General features: G+C 39.4%; 1 protein-coding gene across 1 annotated transcript in view; it reads right to left on the bottom strand.

The window, feature by feature from the left end:
* Nucleotides 1-19,880, bottom strand: part of GTF3C3 (general transcription factor IIIC subunit 3) — a 42,134-nt gene that overhangs the window by 13,322 nt on the left and 8,932 nt on the right. The window contains exons 7-16 of the mRNA XM_066280648.1: nt 16,186-16,333; nt 15,586-15,658; nt 14,035-14,138; nt 12,527-12,698; nt 8,528-8,730; nt 8,126-8,227; nt 7,381-7,516; nt 4,942-5,179; nt 3,512-3,702; nt 1,762-1,886 (exon numbers count right to left, since the gene is read on the bottom strand). Coding sequence (XP_066136745.1) covers nt 1,762-1,886; nt 3,512-3,702; nt 4,942-5,179; nt 7,381-7,516; nt 8,126-8,227; nt 8,528-8,730; nt 12,527-12,698; nt 14,035-14,138; nt 15,586-15,658; nt 16,186-16,333 — 1,492 coding nt within the window. The remainder of the gene's footprint in view (nt 1-1,761; nt 1,887-3,511; nt 3,703-4,941; nt 5,180-7,380; nt 7,517-8,125; nt 8,228-8,527; nt 8,731-12,526; nt 12,699-14,034; nt 14,139-15,585; nt 15,659-16,185; nt 16,334-19,880) is intronic.

Below are 19,880 nucleotides of genomic sequence, written 5' to 3'. Positions count from 1 at the left end.
AAGACTTTATTCTTATAGTATGTATATAAAGATAGGAAAGATAGTAAAATACATGAAATTAGGTTTTTTTTTTAAGTGGAACAAAGGAAAACTATAGTCCCATAGCATGAATAAATAGATTCATGAGAAATCAAAAAAATTTAAGAACCGTACTATTACACATGAATAAAACTTGCATTAAAAACAAACAACCTTAACGGAAATGTTTAACCTACATAAGAGAAAAAACCTACTATAAAAGTGATTGGAAATTTAGCTTCCAAATTACTTTGAAAGACAGTAGTAAGTCCTCACTCAATGTCATTGATAGGTTCTGCAACTGCAAGCAAAATGACACATAACAATTCCAATTCTACCATAGGCTAAGTGATATAAACCTGAGCAAGTTCCTACAACAGCAGCATTACAAGGTTGAACAAAATGTTATTCAAGGATCTGCTATGCATGAATTTTTGTCCTGCCAGGGCTAGAAACTACATAATTTAACTGGGATTTTTGTTTGTTTTTAAGTGAGAGGTGGGAGGCAGAGACAGACTCCTGCATGTACCCTGACAGGGATCCACCTGGCAAGCCCCTACCAGACAATGCTCTGCTGAGTTGGGTTGCAGCTCTGTTGCTCAGCAACCAAGCTATTTTAGCACCTGAGGCCAAGGCCAGGAAGCCATTCTCAGTGCCCAGGGCCAACATTGCTCAAACCATTCAAGCTAGAGCTGTGGAAAGGAAGGGGGAGGGGGAGAGAGGAGGGAGGGTGGAAAAGCAGATGGTTGCTTCTCCTGTGTGCCCTGACTGGGAGTTGAGCCCAGGACTCCACATGCTGGACTGACAATCTACCACTGAGCCAACTGGCCAGGGCCTAATTTAACTATTTAATAATGAGTTAATCCATAAAAATTTCTTATCAATTTTTACCTATCAAATTTCTAAGTTTCGTGAGGGCAAGGAATTCTGCTTGTGTGCTCACCCACTGCTCTATCCCCAGTTCCTGGCACAATGGGTACTCACTACGTATCTGTTAATTTAGAAACAATCCTATATTACCTAATACAGCAAAAGTAGCTGCTAAGAAAGAGAAAGAAGCTTAAAGAAAGAGGTAAACAAAATATTACAAATAAATATCCCCCACCAAAAGAAAAAACTTGTTTTTTAACTTTTATAATTATGGAAAATCTCAAATATAAAAAAGAAAAAAGAACATTATAATGAACTTCAATATCCAGTTTTAATGACTATCATTTTAACTTAAAATTTCTTTTCATCACTTTCTTTAAAAAACAAACAAAAAAATCCTTTACTAAATCCTGCTAACTCAAGCCAACACTTTTTTCCTTCCCTAACTACGTAAATACATGTCTATATGTGCATCAAACATACACACATTAAAAAGTACAACCATAAAAACAAAAGTATTAAAGATACAGTGGTGAATAACACAAATGAGATCTTTGATCTCAGGTTGTATATTCTTATTAGAGAAGACAAACAAAAAAGTAAAGAAAACAAAAAGGTAATTCCAAATTGCTATAAGAAACAAGAAAACTTAACAACTTGTTGGTGATGATGCAAGGAAAAGTCACACAGTCACATATTCAATATATATATATATATATATATATATATGAGTGCTGAACAGAGGGGTAGGTGTTAGGGATTCCCAACACATGTACTAAGCAGATATTACTTTTGAAGCAGGACAGCAAATACATTAAGTATATTAATTTTTAAAAAACGTACAATCAAGTAAGAAGAAATCCAAATAATTACCTGCACAATAAGAGCATGTCTCTTTAACACGTACTTCTGAGATGCCATGTGAATAAAGGTTAGGCCTATACAGAGGCTGTAGAGAGGTTCATGGGGATGAGTGCGGAAGGCTTGCACATACTGGCCTGCAAAACAAGCAGAGCAGATGGTGTGACAAGACATAGTTCCTATTTCTTCAACATTTATTCTAATACACATGAAGGCTAAACAGACATTACTGATAGTTAACATATACAAGGTGTACATTTTAAAATATCAACCAGATGCAGATTTCAACTTTAAAATAGTGTATAACATATATTAGGATTTATACATGATGTATCCTGACCATGAAGATTAAACATGAATAAAAGTGACCTTCTTTTAGGCCACAACTAGACATTTTCACATAAGAGTAATACTTCCAAAATAAGCAATTTATCAATTGTGATCATAATTCTACTTTATGATCTTAAATCTATTTAAAAAGCAATGGAGGAATGTGTCTTTTGATGAACTCTTTTGTAAATTAATTGATCTGTCTTAAAAGTCAAATGTAATAGATCATGAAGGTGAAATAAAGAAAAATAGTTTTATTTTATTTCTACATAATGGGTGTCATTTTTCTAAATGTAACAACTATTTTGTTTTTCCTCAGAAAAACTAAATGTATCAAATAAGATGATTTTGGGTTTTTATGAATTCCATGAATTCTACATACACAATCACCTCATGTCAAAAGTATACCGAGATGGGAGAATTTAAACAAATTTTTCTTACAGAAGGATATCTATAATTTATATATAGATAGAGAGAAAAATCTCCTATTCCTTTCAGCTTCGATTCCAGAATGAATGGCACCACAAAAACCTCTTAAGCAGCAGATGGCAGATGCCATCTGGGCTTTCTAGTTGTACCCTTTGTAGTTTCTAAATATAGAAAAATAAAATTAACCTCTCTCTTATATTTTAACACTAAACTAACAATTCCAAAAAGCACACACAGTGGAAGAGAGTTTCAACATCTGATATTCAAAGGTTATTGGCTAAACAATTATAAAAACACTAGCCATATACAAAGAAACATGAAATTATTAAAATCACCAAATCAGTTTATTAAAAAGTACACTTGGCAATGCTAGTTTTTAGGCAGTAGGAGATATATGCCTCATTTTAATTTTAAACATTTGGTTACATATTTTTCTACTTGTTTTCTTCTGCTCCTTTATTATAGAATTGTTCTACATGATTAATGAATTTTCCCTGAGTTTAATTAGAATTAGTAAGAACTATGTAAATAAATCTTGATATAAAGGCTTTTCTCTCAAAGGAATAAACTATCAGGAAATCTTAAAAAATCCTTTTCTGTACTAAAGCAAATTAAAATCAGGTAGCAGATTTAAATATAAATTAATACATAAAACAAAATAAATTTTAAAAATTATTTTAAAAACAAATCTAAGTAGGGAGAATGACTGACCTTTAATAAATAAGACTTCAGCCTTTTAAAACCAAAACTTCATAAGAAATATTAATTATTATTATTTCTAACACAGCCACTTACTAAATGTGCCACTGTATTACATACTTTCATTAACTCATTTAATTTTCACAATGTAGAGACAGGAGATCATTTCCATTCCAGAGATAAAGCAGCAGCAGAGGGAGGTGGGGTCATCTGCAGTGCTGGAACCCAGGCACTTCCTCCAGAGGCCAGGCTCCTAAACACCATACTGCCCACACCTGACGAAGTCATGTGCCAGGACACTTACCAAGGGCATGTTTAAAACTACCAGATACAAATGCGTTGTGTCCATTTAAGACACACAGGGCATGATTATCCGGGTTTTTCAGCATTAAACGGAGACAGAAGCGATGATGTCGTACATCTTGGGAGTGCATTGTAACTTGATTGAAAATGTTCCAGAGCTGGGGTCTATTGACATTTTCCATTACCATTATCCTAAAATTAAAGGAAGAAGGGGAGGGTAAAATATAATGTAAAAAAAAAAATCTTCCTGATATCTAAGAATTAAGCCCTTCAGTGCTACCCAACTTACCAACACTGAAATGTACATTCCCCAAAACGGAAGGGCAAATGGTTGCAATCTATTTAAGCAAAACCTTTTACACAGATATTCCCAGAAAACACTGCTTCAGTTAGTAGTTCTATGTCTTGCTTCTGCTTTAAAAAAAAAAAATTAATAGATTTTAAAGAGAGAGGAAGGGAGGGAGGTAGAAGGGAGTATGGAGAGAGTGAGAGAGAGAGAAACATCGATCTGTTTCTGTATGTGCCCTGACTGGGGACTGAACCGGCAACCTTTGAAAATAAGAACGATGCGCTAAACAATCAATCAATCTGGCCAGGGTTTGTTTCTGCTTTTTAACAAAACTTTTACACCAAAAAAACAGAACTACCTCAAGTTTTTATCTCCTTTCCTACTACCACTGCAGTTTAATAAACACTGAATAATATTATGTACCAGGCATTGTTAAAAGACTTTATATATAACTCATTTAACCCTCTTAATAATCCTATAAAGTGAGAGTATTATTATTATTATTTGTGTGTGTGTGTGTGTGTGTGTATGTGTGTGTATGTGTATTCTTCTGAAGTGAGAAGTGGGGAGGCAGAGAGACAGACTCCCGCATGCACCAAACCAGTATCCACCCGGCAAACCCACCAGGAGGCGATGCTCTGCCCATCTGGGGCATTGCTCCGTTGCAACCAGAGACATTCTAGTACCTGAGGTGGAGGCCATGGAACTGTCCTCAGTGCCCAGGCCAACTTTGCTTTAATGGAGCCTTGGCTGCAGGAGGGGAAGAGATGGATAGAGGAAAAGGAGAGGAGAAAGGGAGGAGAAGCAGATGGGCACTTTTCTTGTGTGCCCTGGCCAGGAATCAAACCAGGAACTTCCACACTCTGGGCCAATGCTCTACCACTGAGCCAACTGGCCAGGGTTAAAATGATAGTATTATGATGTCCATTTTATGAATGGGAGAGTGAGGCACAAGAGGTTAAGTATATGAGAGAGCTTGCTCTCATATATTGCCTCTGATTCACATGAACTGGATTAACCAGTAAGCAACAGCAGAGCTAAAATAAAATGGCTTATCAATATTTGAGCACAAGGGACTCAGTCAAAGTAAATATACATACTCTATCAAAAAATCTAGTTAAAGTAAGTTACTGCAAAGTCACCTGATATAGTTGTATGCCTTTCTGAAATTTTTGTCCAAAATTGCAGCAGAGAGACCAAAGTATTCTAGTTCTTTGCGTTTTTGTCTGCATTCATAAAATGAACAGTATTCCAATGAAGAATCCACAAGTAACTCAGCCTCCTGAAATCGGGCCAGGTCACATAAGGAGTATATGGCCTTCAACAGCAGGTTCCACCAGTCCTCTTTTGTCAAGACACTTGTGAGTACAGCAAATATTGCTAAAATGAGACCAATAAAAATCAGTGAGCACAATGTATTTCCAAAAATAGCAGTATAGTGAAAAAAATATTCACATGATTGACTTTGAGGTTAAATGTAATAGCCACAGTCCAGTGGGCCTACATTCTTGCCAGTCCTCTTCTGACAATAACAAGAAGGGGGTAGCTGCCTGTTTACACTCCTTCTGCACTACCCCTGCCTGCTCTGCCTGCCCACAATCTGCAATTTCCAGTAATTCTCACTTCTCCTTTGTTCTCTACAAAGTCCAGGCGCCTCACTTGTGTTTCTCAGTGCTTGGGAGGCACTCAGTGTACCAACAGAATGAGTGTGCTTTCTATGACTGAGGTCAGACACGGGATTCTGCACATACAAGGCATTCAAATGTCTGCTCAGCAAAGGCCTTCAAATTCATACTCTGCGATTCAGAGTGTCCTTGACCTTTTATAGTCTCAATTTTCTTTTCCATGCCTCAAAATTTCTCTTTTCCTTCAACAATCTTCACTCCCTTCTCTGTAACATGCATCCCTTTTATAACTGTTGAGAAGCATCAAAAGCCATAAAATGTTTTTAGTCTTTGACCTAGTAATTCTCCTTCTGGGAATCTATCCTAAACAACTTGTCAAAAATATGAATAAATCTATAGATATGATCAAATATCAAGATCAATAAGGGAATGGGTCAACTATGGCATTGCTATTCAAAGAATTTATAACAAATTCTTTATAACAGCAAAAAGAATATAGCAACATTAGAAACTGCCTATGAGAAAATGGAAAGTGAAAAAAATCAGAGAACGTAGATGTATGTAACATAAAGAGAACTAGCTCGTCCTCTCTGGGTGCGCCAGTGTAATGTGATCCCCACCATAACAAAATTAACACAGTACAACAACAAAAACCTTATGAGCCAAAGAAAATTAACAATAGACATGAAAGGAGGAAATACTGAAAGAGAAAATAGGCAGGACCAGATACAGAGAAAAAGATAACCGAAGGAAACATAGTCCAAACACATGCTGCAGAGGCAGAAGCTGTGGGATGAACTCAGAGTCAATGAACTAGAGGCGGCAGGACTGAGCTGGAGGTCAGCCACTGAGCTCACTCCCGCCCTGACTCTCCTCCCACGCAGCACCTGCTGTTTTATATCCTTGTATGGCGCTAACAGACTCAGCTCTTCAGGGTTCTAAAACCCTGTCTGTTGCACACTGCCATGCCAGTAACTAAAATTTAATATATGTCTGTTTAATTAATTAACAATTAAATAATTTCCTGCCAGGTATCTCCAGTTTATAGCCTCAGTTGTTTCAAAAGTTTCCTGAATAATAACCTCATTTAAGCATATTTGATGCCTTTTCAGCTAAATATAGATGCCTCTTAAAGTTATATTATTTAAAACTGAGTCAAAGCAACTTATTTTCAGAGTTTCTATGACTATTGCTACATATGTCAAACATGAATTTAACACAGAACAGGATATAGTAATTGAAGTGACTAGAAAAATTTAGGAAACTGCACTGTCATCTAATCTTCACAAATTTCTTAGAATGATATATTTTCTTCTTAAAGTGAAAATTTAAAGTTCTCTTTACTTTTTTTACAGAAAAACTAAGCAAATGTTTTCCTTTTAATTTTTAAAAATTATTTACATATGGCCTTTTTGTTTTAAACACCATGTAAGTTTATTACACTTAAAAAAATTTACATTAGAAAATTTAAATTTACTTGAAAGGGTATATTTTCAATTAGATTATTACTGTCAGGTGATAATTCATGAATCTTCCCGCATCACCCAAATTACTAAATGAGAGGCAGGGAGTCAGAGAGACAGATTCCCACATGCACCCTGACCAGGATCCACCTAGCAAGACCCCTACCAGGAGATTCTCTGCCCATTTGGCACTGTTGATTGTTGCTCAGCAACTAGCTACTTTAGCACCTAAGGCTAAGCCGTCATGGAGCCCTCCCTCATTGCTGGGGCCAACTTGCTTGAACTAATCAAGCCATGGCTGTGGGAGGCGAAGAGAGAGAGAAGGGGAAAGGAAGAGGTGGAGAAGCAGATGATCACTTTTCTGTGTGCCCTGACCAGGAATCAAACCCGAGACTTCCATATGCCAGGCCGATGCTCTACCACTGAGCCAACTAGCTAGGGCATAAGTCACTCAGCCAAGTTTAATGTAATAAAGCAAATGAAAAGAAATTACCTTTTGTATCAGAATTTGCTGTCTCCTGGTCATTACTGTCTGAAATTTTGTCTCTTGACACTTTAATAAGGTACAGATGCCTCTCTCCAGATTTGGAACTGGATATCAAACAGACTTGGGCTCTAACCATTGCTACCTGAATTAAAGATAATTTGATAAGCTTTTAGTCAAAAATCTTTTTAATGAAAATCTATCACAAGTACCATAGGTGTGCCTGAAAGATTCTCAAGGAAAAAATGAGACCAAATTATTGTGTATATAAACACCTAAAACAGATTAAAAAGACACTTATCAAAGGAATCTGGGTCATGCTACTCACAAAGAAGGCAATTCACATCAATGTTATAACATATATAAGCACTCATATAACTACTCCCCTGCAAAAACATTAAGACTCAGAAATGATGTCATAACCTGGAAAACATTTTTGGAAAGTGAACAATTTTGACACAATGTAGTGTCTATGGGGTCAATAACTGATATACTGTGGCTCTCATTTTTTTAAATATCATATGTACTAGCAAAGATTTTTTTCACTTAATCTACAGTTAAGTTTATACTTTCATGCAGATTTCAATTATATACCATCAATCTTTAAGTCTTTTGTCTCTATCTGACTTTCACTTTTAAAAGTTTGAATTTAATAGACTGAAAAAGTTATAAAATCGCTAAAATCTTTGTTTAAATCAAATTCTAAACAATTAAAAAGTGAACCAGACTAATGTAAAGAAAGATCATTACCCACCTTTAAAAGCATGGCTAACATGGTAAGCAGGGTATCCACATAACCATACATTTTCCCTTGTGAGAACAACAGAGTAGAACGATGCAGCAGTAACTTCAGTTCCTAAGTAAGCACATGACAATCAGTGTGACAAGATTTCCTTTGCTCTAAGTTGTTTTGTCTTAGAAACCAAAACTTAAAAACATTTGCTTTATGATTTTCACTATAATTAAGATCCAACTTTTAGATTCTATAATTTATAATGTATAATGAGTGGCTGAAACTTAAAGACTCAAAACCATTTTTTAAATACACCAAATTTAACTGAAATAAAACTTTTGAATAAAGCTGTAGAGATATCCTTAACTGAGGAGAAAGTTCTAATATCCACCAAGAAACTTCCTTCTTCGTTCCATGACCTACCTGCTGTGCAGCGTTAGCATCTTGTGCTAAAGTATCTGGATCATACATCGGCTCCAGAGCTTCCAGAGCCTTCTCGGGACGGCCCAGCTGCTGCTGCAGGGTGGCGAGGGAAATTCTTGCCTCCAGATGGAGGGGGGCCAGGTCAACCACTTTGCTGTAACTTTCAGCAGCACGCTCCATGTAGCCTAAGGCCTTTAAGCATTCTAAGGTGATAAAATAACATATAAAGAACTACAGATTTGCAAACTTGCCAAAATTATTTCTCCATTTACAAAAGTCTTATAGCAATATCCAAAATATTATAAGAAAAAAATGTATGAATATTTCTAGTACTTTAAAACAACTGTCGGCTCTAGTTTCTACCTCTTGATCACTCTACTGAACTCCTTAACTAGATTCAAATTGCTTAAAGAATGTAATCATCAGATACACATACGTTGGGGGTCTGCTTTATTCACTTAGCATTATGCTTTCAACATTTCCCCATGTCTCCATCAGCACTTTGAATGAGTATAATATTCAATTAAATAGATTACTTAAACATACTGACATTTAGGTTATTTCAAAACGTTTACTCTAATAAATAACACGGCAGTAAACATCTTCATGTATATAAGCCAGAGTTCACAAACTGGCAAACCAATTTAACCTACTGATGTGTTTTGTATGGCCACAGTGCTGTAAAAAACAATAAATTGTCTACATTTTTAAAATTAGAATTTTTATCAAATCCAAGTTACTGGATTCTTTTGAAAACTCTGTACTTGGCGACAGTGAGTGTCCCCATTCCCACATGGCACCTCAGCACAGGCTGAAACGCAGCAGCACTCTGCGGACAGGACTCTCCAGTTCTTACTCCCCTCCCCTGGCCCTCACTTGTCTACCTGCCTCACTGCCATTACCTGCCAGACCCTGAGTTTTGTGATCTCCCATCACTCACCTCACTCAGTCATTTCCTTGGGATAAGCTCTCAGAAGTGAGTTACTGGGCCTAGCCCTCAAACTTATGCCAATCAATGATTCAGTTCTATCATTTAAACTTGAAAATAAATCCCAGTAAGCATTTCTTTTCTCTAACTCAATAACCACAACACTAATTGAGACCGTTTCCCTTTATTTATTTATTTTTTTTTTTGCATTTTTCCGAAGCTGGAAACGGGGAGGCAGTCAGACAGACTCCCACATGCACCCGACCAGGATCCACCCGGCATGCCCACCAGGGGGCGATGCTCTGCCCCTCTGAGACATCACTCTGTTGCATCCAGAGCCACTCTAGCACCTGAGGCAGAGACCACAGAGCCATCCTCAGCGCCCGGGCCATCTCTGCTCCAATGGAGCCTCAGCTGCGGGAGGGGAAGAGAGAGATAGAGAAGGAGAGGGGGAGGGGTGGAGAAGCAGATGGGCGCTTCTACTGTGTGTCCTGGTCGGGAATCAAACCCAGGACTCCTGCACGCCAGGCCGACGCTCTACCACTGAGCCAACCAGCCATGGCCTCCTTTTTTTTTTTTTAAGTGAGAGAAAGACAGAAAGAGGGACAGACAAACAGGAAGGGAGAGAGATGGGAAGCATCAATACTTTGTTGTGGTACCTTTGCTGTTCATTGATTGTTTTCTCATATGTGCCTTGACCTGGGGCGGGGGGGAGCTCAACCAGTGACCCTTTGCTCAAGCCAGCGACCTTTGGGCTCAAGCCAGCAACCTCAGGGTTTTGAATCTGGGTCCTCTGCATCCCTTACTGATGCTTTATCTACTACGCCAATGCCTGGTCAAGCAAGGCCCTTTTCATCACTTTTATTTTTCACTAAAATTATATCCTAAAATGATACTTTTTCCTCCAACTGCTTTCTCAAATCACTCCTCTCATCTTTGCATTAAATTCTGATAATAAAGAAGATGACTAAATATGGATGGCATTTCTCACAACCTTTCATTTTTCATGTTTAAAACTATTTTGTTATTATGCATTAAATTCCTTTAATGACTTTTCTTGTAATGAGCCCAGATTTCTTCATTATTTTTAGATGATTCTGAGGTTTATCTTTTACTCATCTCAAGCTACATAGAATCAGAATGGAAACAGCATTTATCAGCATCATGATCATAATTACACAGGATTTTAAAGTATCTACTATTAGCAATAGGATCAAGTTAAATATTACAAACATAGAAAGGCAATAAATATCCCAACTCTCTGCTCATGTCTTTAAAATTCAAATACCACATATAACTTTATGATGGTATATTAATTTGTATTCATATTTACTCAGTAAATTATCTTAATTATTAAGTGCTCTTTTGCTATTTATCTGTGGTATGTCTCGAAGTATCACAAAATGTCAACTGATGCTTCTCTAATTATAGAAAACTTTCTGCTATATGTAACATTTAAAGACCTATTAGAACTTTCCGCCATCATGCGATATTTTAAACAAGACTATTCACATTTTAACACACCTTTTATGTTGATTCAATAGGAAATCCTATTAGACTATTTCTGTTTCTGGCTTTCATGTTTCTTTTCTTTGTTTTTCAAGTAAGAGGAAGGGAGATAGTGAGCCAGACTCCCACATGTGCCCCAACTGGGATCCACCCAGCAACGCCTGTCTGCACCGATGATAGAAACAACTGAGCTATTTTTTAGTGCCTGAGGCTGACACTCAGACCAACCAAGCTTTCCTCAGCGCTGGCTGACGCTCAAAATAATTCAGCCACTGGCTGCGAGAGGGGAAGAGGGAGAGAAGGGCGAAAGAGAGAGGAAGAGAAGCAGCTGGTCACATCTTTTGTGTGCCCTGACCAAGAATTGAACCCAGGATGTCCACACACTAGGCCAATGTTCTATCTGCAGAGCAAGCTGATAGGGACTCATGTTTTTGTTTTTGTTCTTTTTAAAAATTTTCTGAAGTGAGAAGCAGGGAAGCAGAGAGACAGACTCCCACATGCGCCCCCCCCCCCAGGATCCACCCAGCAAGCCCACTAGGAAGCGATGTTCTGCCCATCTGGGGCGTTGCTCCATTGCAACTGAAGACATTCTAGCACCTGAGGCAGAGGCCATGGAGCCATCCTCAGCGCCTGAGCCAACTTTGCTCCAATGGAGCCTTGGCTGCGGGAGGGGAAGAGAGAGAGAAAAAGGAGAAGGGAGGGTAGAGAAGCAGATGGGCGCTTCTCCTATGTGCCCTGGCTGGGAATCAAACCCGAGACTTCTACATGCTGGGCCAATGGTCTACCACTGAGCCAACTGGCCAGGGCCCAGGGCCTCATGTTTTGATTTAGTTGTATTTCTTAAGCTGTTTTTTCTACTCTAAATGATTTATTTCTGATTAGTGTGGACTCAGGTACAAAAGTTATTTCAGATTATTATAGACTTAGAAATAACAGTTAAAGCCCAATCCTGAGCATATTTTCAGCTCAAAGAACATTGAAAAATACATTAATTTTTTCCAAAATAACATATTAAATAAAAATTTGTAAAAACTCTTCAAAAATCAGATTATGCCCCAAGACTGATAATCTATCACTAGAAATGAGAGGCTACGATTAAGACAGGTAAAAAACCAGGTTTTTAAGGTAGTTTTAATGGGAACATGTTAGTCCCACTTCTCTCTAGTACCATTAAATGAATCATTCCACCAGAGGATAGGGAGGGGGAAATCAGTGACATGCCAAGACAACTTAAAATACTAACTTTCAGAAAACTGCCCTAAGCTCTGGCAGGACAGCTCAGTTGGTTAGTGTTCTCCTGACACACAGAGGTTGCCAGTTTGGTCCCTGGTTAAGGCATATACAGAAACAGATTGCTTTTCTGTCTCCCCACCCACCATCTTCTCTTTCTAAAAATAAATAAATAAAAATTAAATTGATTAAATTAAGAAAAAAAGAAAGAAAACTGCCCTGAAACTAGAAATGCTTTTACTAAGATTAATATTTTATAACAAGTACTACTATCTTGGGAAAGTAAGTTTTGTCTACTTATGCAACTAAAATTCTCCCGCAAAGAAGATTACCTGCATGCCGAAGCCAGACGACGGCGAGGTTGTACCTTTCAGAGCAGACCAGTGCGCTGAGGAGAGGAAGTGCAGAGTGATACTCATCCACATCCAGAAATGCTTCGGCAACATCCAGGTAGAGGTCTCCCATGTCCTCCGGGTTCTGTTCCACGAGTGTCGTCAAGAGAGGCTAGACCGCACAATTAAAGCCTGAGGTCAAACCTTCATTACAAATGTGCACCTCTATGCCTATTTCTCTTTTTAACATACACGTCAGTTAGCTGGGACAAGCCTAAAGAACACGGCTTATAAAAACAGCTTTAAATAATCACTTTTCTATTTATTTCTGCATCCCTATTAAAAAGAACTCACACTGCCATTATTCTTTCATTCGTCACATGACTTTTGAAGGCCTGTAATAAGGCAAGCATGGAACAAACTGAGACAACTCTGATCCCGTGCTCCTCCTCTAGCTAGTCAAACACACCCATGCCTCAGGTCTCGGCGCTGTGTTTCCGGGAAGCTGTCCCCTCAGACACCTGTATGGCCTACTTCCTTCAAGTCATCATTCAAACGTCACCTTTCCAAGGAGGTCTTTCCTGACCATTCTATTTAAAACTGCAACTCCTAGCCCTGGCCGGTTGGCTCACTGGTAGAACATCGGCCTGGCGTGCAGGAGTCCCTGGTTCAATTCCTGGCCAGGGCACACAGGAGAAGCGCCCATCTGCTTCTCCACCCCTCCCCCTCTCCTCCCTCTCTGTCTCTCTCTTCCCCTCCCGCAGCCAAGGTTCCATTGAAGCAACGTTGGCCTGGGCGCTGAGGATGGCTCCATGGCCTCTACCTCAGGCGCTAGAATGGCTCTGGTTGCAACAGAGCAACGCCCCAGAGGGGCAGAGCATCGCCCCCTGGTGGGCATGCCAGGTGGATCCTGGTCGGGCGCGTGCAGGAGTCTGTCTGACTGCCTCCCCGTTTCCAACTTCAGAAAAATACAAAAACAAACAAACAAAAAACACTGCAACTCCTTCCATCCCCAATATTCCTTATTCTTCCTCTGTTTGATTTTTCTCTAGAGCATTTATCACAAACTAGCATTCTATATTTACATACTTATTTTATTATCTACCTAATCACACTGGGACAAAAGATCCATGTTGGCAGGGATTTGTGTACTTTATTCAATATCTATCCTAAAGTCTGAAAAGTAAACACCCAACTTTTTTTATTTAATGAAATACTTAATCTGAAGTTGCCAAAGACAATCGCTGTCAGAAATAACTGTCTAAAATGCTCCATCAAGTTCTGATATCTGGGTTGTTCCCATTTTAAAAGAAAAACAAAGTATTAGAAGCCCAGCTCCAAAACACTCTGAGCTTTTATAAGACAGCCACACAAAGACACTTATAGTGATTTTCTGGTTAATAAAAAAAAAGTGAAATCTAGGGTCAATTTACAATTTCTTGTCATCTAAAGAAAACATTATGAATTTGATCTAAAGTATTGCCAGTACAGATCTAAATGTTACTTACGTTAAGTGGTTCGAGGATGTTGAGATGAACAAGGCAGACCATCAACTTCACTATAATATCTATTGGCACACCATCAGGTATAGTGCAGGTAACATCTTCACCAGCTGTGGATTAGACAGACAAAAAGCACTTCCTATAGCCATGGCCACTGGCTCAGTGGTAGAGCATTGGCCTGGTGTGTGGAAGTCCCGGGTTCGATTCCCGATCAGGGCACACAGGAGAAGCAACCATCTGCTTCTCCACCCCTCCCCCTCCCTCTCTTCCCCTCCTACAGCCATGGCTCCCTGATTCAAGTGCATGGGCCCGGGGCACTAAAGATGGCTCCCTAGAGCCTCCGCCTCAGGAGCCTGGTTGCAAGCATCCATCCCAGATGGGCAAAGCATCAGCCCAAGACGGGGGTTGCTGGGTGGATCCTAGTCAGGGCACATGTGGGAGTCTGTCTGTCTCTCTTCCCTCCTCTCACTTAAAAAAAGAAAAAAAAAAACACTTCCTACATGCAAGCATAGAATGTGGGGCAAATGAAGCAAACTGTATCTCCTATGTTAGATCTCATTTGCTTAATTCAAAGCAAATGATTCCACAGTCAATTATAACTTTGGCCAACTTAAGTACCATGTACTTACACCTCCTTCAGTCTGTCTTTTGGTAGTAAGTATCCTTCATATTGTTTTCCTAATACATTATCCAGTTATCTAAAACCTACATAAGGCCCTGGTCAGTTGGCTCGGTGGATAGAATGTCGGCCCAGCATGCGAACATCATGATTCGATCCCCGGTCCGGGCACACAAGAGAAGCAACGACCTGCTTATCACTCCTCATTTTCCCCCCCTTTTCTCCACTCTTCTCTCATAGCCAGAGACTGGACTGGTTCGAGTGTCGGCCCTGACCACTGAGGATAGCATGGTTGATTCAAGCACCAGCCCAGATGGGGTTGCTGGCTGGATCCCAGTTGGGGCACATGCAGGAATCTGTCTCGCTATCTCCCCTCCTGTCATGTAAATAAATAAATAAATAAATAAGAATAAAACCTACATAAACTCCCATACCGCTATCAAAACTATAAAGAATTAAAGAGACAAAAATGACAAACAAGGATATATGAACTCTCTTTTTTCTTCCTGAATTCAAAAGCCTCTTTCAGTCTTCACTACAAAGTGGCTGGGAAAGGAATAAAATAATACTGTGCTTTAGTCTGAAATAGAATTTTTTCAATGCTTAAATTCATAGTAAATTAGCAGAGAGTGTTTTAAAAGTAAATTGCTTTGAAAAACTGTGCAGTAATCCATTCTTCCTTGGTATAGCATTAAACAGACCCTGGGCAGTAAGAAAAGCCATGTGCAAATGGACGCACTGAGAAATAAAAAGGACAGAAAACAATTTTTTTTAAAGATTACTTGTAAGTGAATCTCACAAGAAAAAGATGTGCTATCTATCTTATGAAAAAATGCTTCTTGGGAAAACTTGTCTGAAAACAGTAACTACCAATTTCAAAATGCCACAATAGGAAAAACAGAAGTTTATATCTTTTCTTACAAAGAGGAAACTACAACCTGTATTCTCTTCTGAAGCACCTTCTTCTGTAATCCTTTTTTCTAGCAAGATTCCAGAAAAATCTGTAATTACCTAAAAGAATTGGAAGAGAAAAATAATACAGTGTGTATGTATGAAAAACATTTTCACAATGCAATGATTTGTATAGTTAGTTCAAATATTCCTTACAAGGAATAAATGGGCTACAAAAAGCAACAGTATGTCTCTTTAAAACAAGGAACCACTGTGACACATTAATGTTTTTGTATCATATTAAGTAATTCTTAACTGAAGATACATAATTTCTCTGTATCAAACCAATCGACCTTTCCCAACAGATTAAGAATTGAATTATAAAATTAGTCTGGCTGAGTCCTGCTACCCTGCATTACAGACAAGTCTGGCACCTGTGATAAGGAAGATAGCTTTTATTATGTGATAACTACATTTTATATTTCATATGGAATTAGTATGAAATGTAGAAATATGTTTCCATAAAGACTTTATATAACTTATTACATACATAATATATATAACTAAAATGAGGAATTGTCAATTTGTTAGAATTTCTAGAACACAAAATGTGTTTCAAACCTAAAGAGAAACATAAGTGTTCCTACCTCCAAAGCTTTGTCATATTGTTTGTTAGAAATGTATAGTTCAGCTGCAATGTTAACATCTTCCATGGAGACCAAGCCCTGGTGTTTTGATAAAGCTTCTTCGATTATGTTAATAGCTGAAGTAACATCATTGGCTTCATAGTAACTCCTAAAAAAGTAACAAAATGGATGAGTGCTTATTAAATTCAGATCATAAAATTCATTTCCTTGCTTGGGCCCTCTAGCTGATTTTCTTAAAATTTGAGAAGAGAAAAACTCTTCTTTAAAATCATAATCAGAGCTCATTCAGAGAAAAATGTCCAAGGTCAGCAGAACAATGTCAATGTCAAGTAGTTTGCTCTCCCAAAGCTACTTCATATCCTCCCAGCTCACTCCCTCTGTAATGCAACATCAGCAACTCTGCTCCCTCAGAGGGATCTAGAAAGCATTGATCTTACCCCTTTTTCACGGTCTCTGCACCGTTCCTGTCCTCTCTTCTCTCTTCTTCTCCATGGTCCAACACTATAATTACTTCTCTGTGCATCTCCTCAATTCTCCTGCCCTTCTCCGCCCTTTATTAAAATCATCTGACAAAACTCCAATCCCAGCTAATCCAAACATGCCTACTCTTCACCACCAGCTGTCCGTGCTGATTGGACTCATTCTAAATTAATGACCACTACCCTCAAGTGGGCATATGGTGCAGATAGCAATCTTATGGCAGTTCCCTAGTCCAGTACTCTTCAAACTTGAATGTACATATTGGTCACCTGGGGATCTCATGAAAAGGCATACTCTGATCCAGTGGTGCTGGGGCAAGGCCGGGATTCCAGCTTTGTAACAGGCTCCATCCAAAGTGACGCAAACACTGCCAGTCTGCGGGGTTGCAAGGTCCTAAGGACCTACAGTGACTTATCTCTCCCCTTCTCACTCTGACTTTGCTTTTTATTTTACCAGGGAATGAAATCAGACACCCTACATATTCCCAACACCCCACATCTCCATTCTCCCTTTACCATAACGCTGATCCCCAACTAGTTCCTGTCCCCTCTAATCTACTCAAGGGCATCACTCAAGCAATTGTTGTCTCTCTCATGAATCTTCGCTATGTCCCTCAGTTGTGAATCACTCCCACTGAATACAAATATGTTGTCATTTTTCCAACCGAGAAATTATCTCTTACTGCTACAGCCCATTCCAATTACATTCCCACTCTTCTCCTCTTATAGATTTCTCCAGCCTGACCTGTGGTGGCGCATGGACTAAAGCAACAACCTGGAACACTGAGGTCGCTGGTTCAAAACCCTGGGCTTGCCTGGTCAAGGCACTTACAGGAGTTGATGCTTCCTGCTCCTCCCCCCTTCTCTCTCCCTCCCTCCCTCCCTCTCTCTCTTAAATGAATAACAAAAAGAGAATTAAAACAATTTTCTCCAAGAGTTGCCTGTGCCCCAGAAGCCCTCACTCCACTTCCAATGTTAAGACTCAGTCCCCAGTTTACATGCTCTCCCTGCACTATTTCACAGATGGTCATCCCTTCTCCTTGCAGTACTCTCTTCAATAAAATTCTGGATTATGTTCTTTTAGTTTCCTCCTACTTCGTTACCCATTTCCTCTCAGTCTCCCTACTTCCTCATCTCCCAGCCCTCTAAACATTGCAGTGCCTCAGGGTGTAATCCTCCCAAATCTTCCCTTCTCTCTTTCTCCATTTCTCATGTACACATGCTACCTCACATTCATATATATCAGAAAATCCCGAGAGCTCAGCCTTCAGAATGCATCTAGAATGTGATTACTTCTCACCACCTCCTGCTGCTTCCACCCCGATCCAAGCTCCCAGTCCCCTTCCATGGGTTATCGCAGAAAGTGCCTGTTCTCCGCAGCTGCACTTATCTTTCCTTAATCTAGTCTCAAAGGAGCGGTCAAATTTTTGTGTGTGTGACAGACAGAAGGACATATAGGGACAGACAGGAAGGGAGAGAGATGAGAAGCATCAGTTCTTCATTGCGGCACCTTAGTTGTTCATTGATTGCTTTCTCATATGTGCCTTGACTGGGGAGCTGCAGAAGAGTGAGTGACCCCTTGCTCAAGCCAGTGACCTTGGGCTCAAGCTGGTGAGCCTTGTTCAAACCAGATGAGCCTGCGCTCAAGCTGGTGACTTCGGGGTTTTGAACCTGGGTCTTCTGTGTCTCAGTCTGACACCATATTCACTGTGCCACCACCTGGTCAGGCAAGAGCAGTCAGACTTGATGCATTTAAAATATAAATCAGATTATGTCACTCGTCTACTCAAAACCTTCCAATGGTTTCCAGACTCATTCAGAGTAAAAGCCAAAGCCCTTGAGACGACCCACAAGGACCCACTGATCTTTTGCTGAGGCCTCTCTGACATTGGCCACTGCTATGCTTCCCTCAAACCTTCAGCTTCCATGTTGTTCCCTGAACATTCCTCTGCACCTACCATTTCCTTTGCCAGTGATACTCTTCCCTAATATCTGCTCCCATACCCCTTCAGTTCACTTCCAGGTCAATATAAGCACAACATAAAGAAGTCCTTCTCTAACCATCTCATTTAAAGAACACTACTTACCTGACCAGGCAGTGGCACAGTAGATAAAGCAGGACCCAGGTTTGAAACCTTGAGGTCACTGGCTTGAGTGCAGGCTCAGTAGCTTGAGTCCAAGGTCACTGGCTTGAGCAAGGGGTCACTTGCTCTGCTGTAGCCCCACCACCACCCCAGTCAAGGTACATATGAGAAAGCAATCAATGAACCATTAAGTGCAACAACAAAGACTTGATGCTTCTCATCTCTCTCCCTTCCTGTTTGTTCCTATCTGCCCCCTCTCTGTCGAAAGAAAGAAAGAAAGAAAGAAAGAAAGAAAGAAAGAAAGAAAGAAAGAAAGAGAAAAGAACCACACTCCCAGTCCTCAACTTCCTATTCTCCTTCCCTGCTTCATCTTTCTCTGTATCACTTATCAACATCTGACACACTCTATACTTAGTTATTCATTTGCTTATTGCCTATCTCCCCCAACTAGAATGCAAACTCTACAGCGCAGGGAATTTTAAAACTCATTCAATAGTGGATCTCCTGGTGCTTGTACAGTGCCTAAGACATAATTTACATTCAAAAAATATTTCCGGAGGGACAGTAGAGACTGAGAGAAAGCCTAATCAATCAGAACTTATAGTAACAAGATTTCTGTTTGGCAAAGACCTTTACAGCAGTAGCAGAACAGTTCATTACCACCCTGTCCCAATAGTAAGATTATTAAACATACAAAAGGTAAACAAATTTACTGTCTAACAGTCCATAAAGTGGAAGCTTACTGGGCTAACTACTATGATAGCTAGAGGTTTGATTAAGAGCAAAAACCTGAAAAGATGCTCAATGTCCATCATAATACATCAAAGATCAATTTAGGGTTGCCTTGTCTTAACTGATTTCCTAAAATGCTCTCAGTATTCCTACATAATCTACCCTTGGGAGATAGGGGGTAATTCCACAGTGAAGCCCCTTCATGACAGTGGCCATAAATAAGATTAATAGAGTTAACCCTAAGATACCTATATTAAGATGGTTGTTGCTAGACTGAAATACTATAATAGAGATCCCTAGAATAGAAAGCATACCACAAGGCATTTCTCAGCCAAAGTGTTTCCTGCCCAGTTTTGCTAGACAGCATATCAGAGAAGTAAATGCAGTTGGGAGTAAAATT

This window comes from Saccopteryx bilineata, chromosome 5 (genome assembly GCF_036850765.1).
Source record: "Saccopteryx bilineata isolate mSacBil1 chromosome 5, mSacBil1_pri_phased_curated, whole genome shotgun sequence".
Classification (NCBI taxonomy): domain Eukaryota; kingdom Metazoa; phylum Chordata; class Mammalia; order Chiroptera; family Emballonuridae; genus Saccopteryx; species Saccopteryx bilineata.
This window is presented reverse-complemented; position numbering and strand designations above follow the sequence as displayed.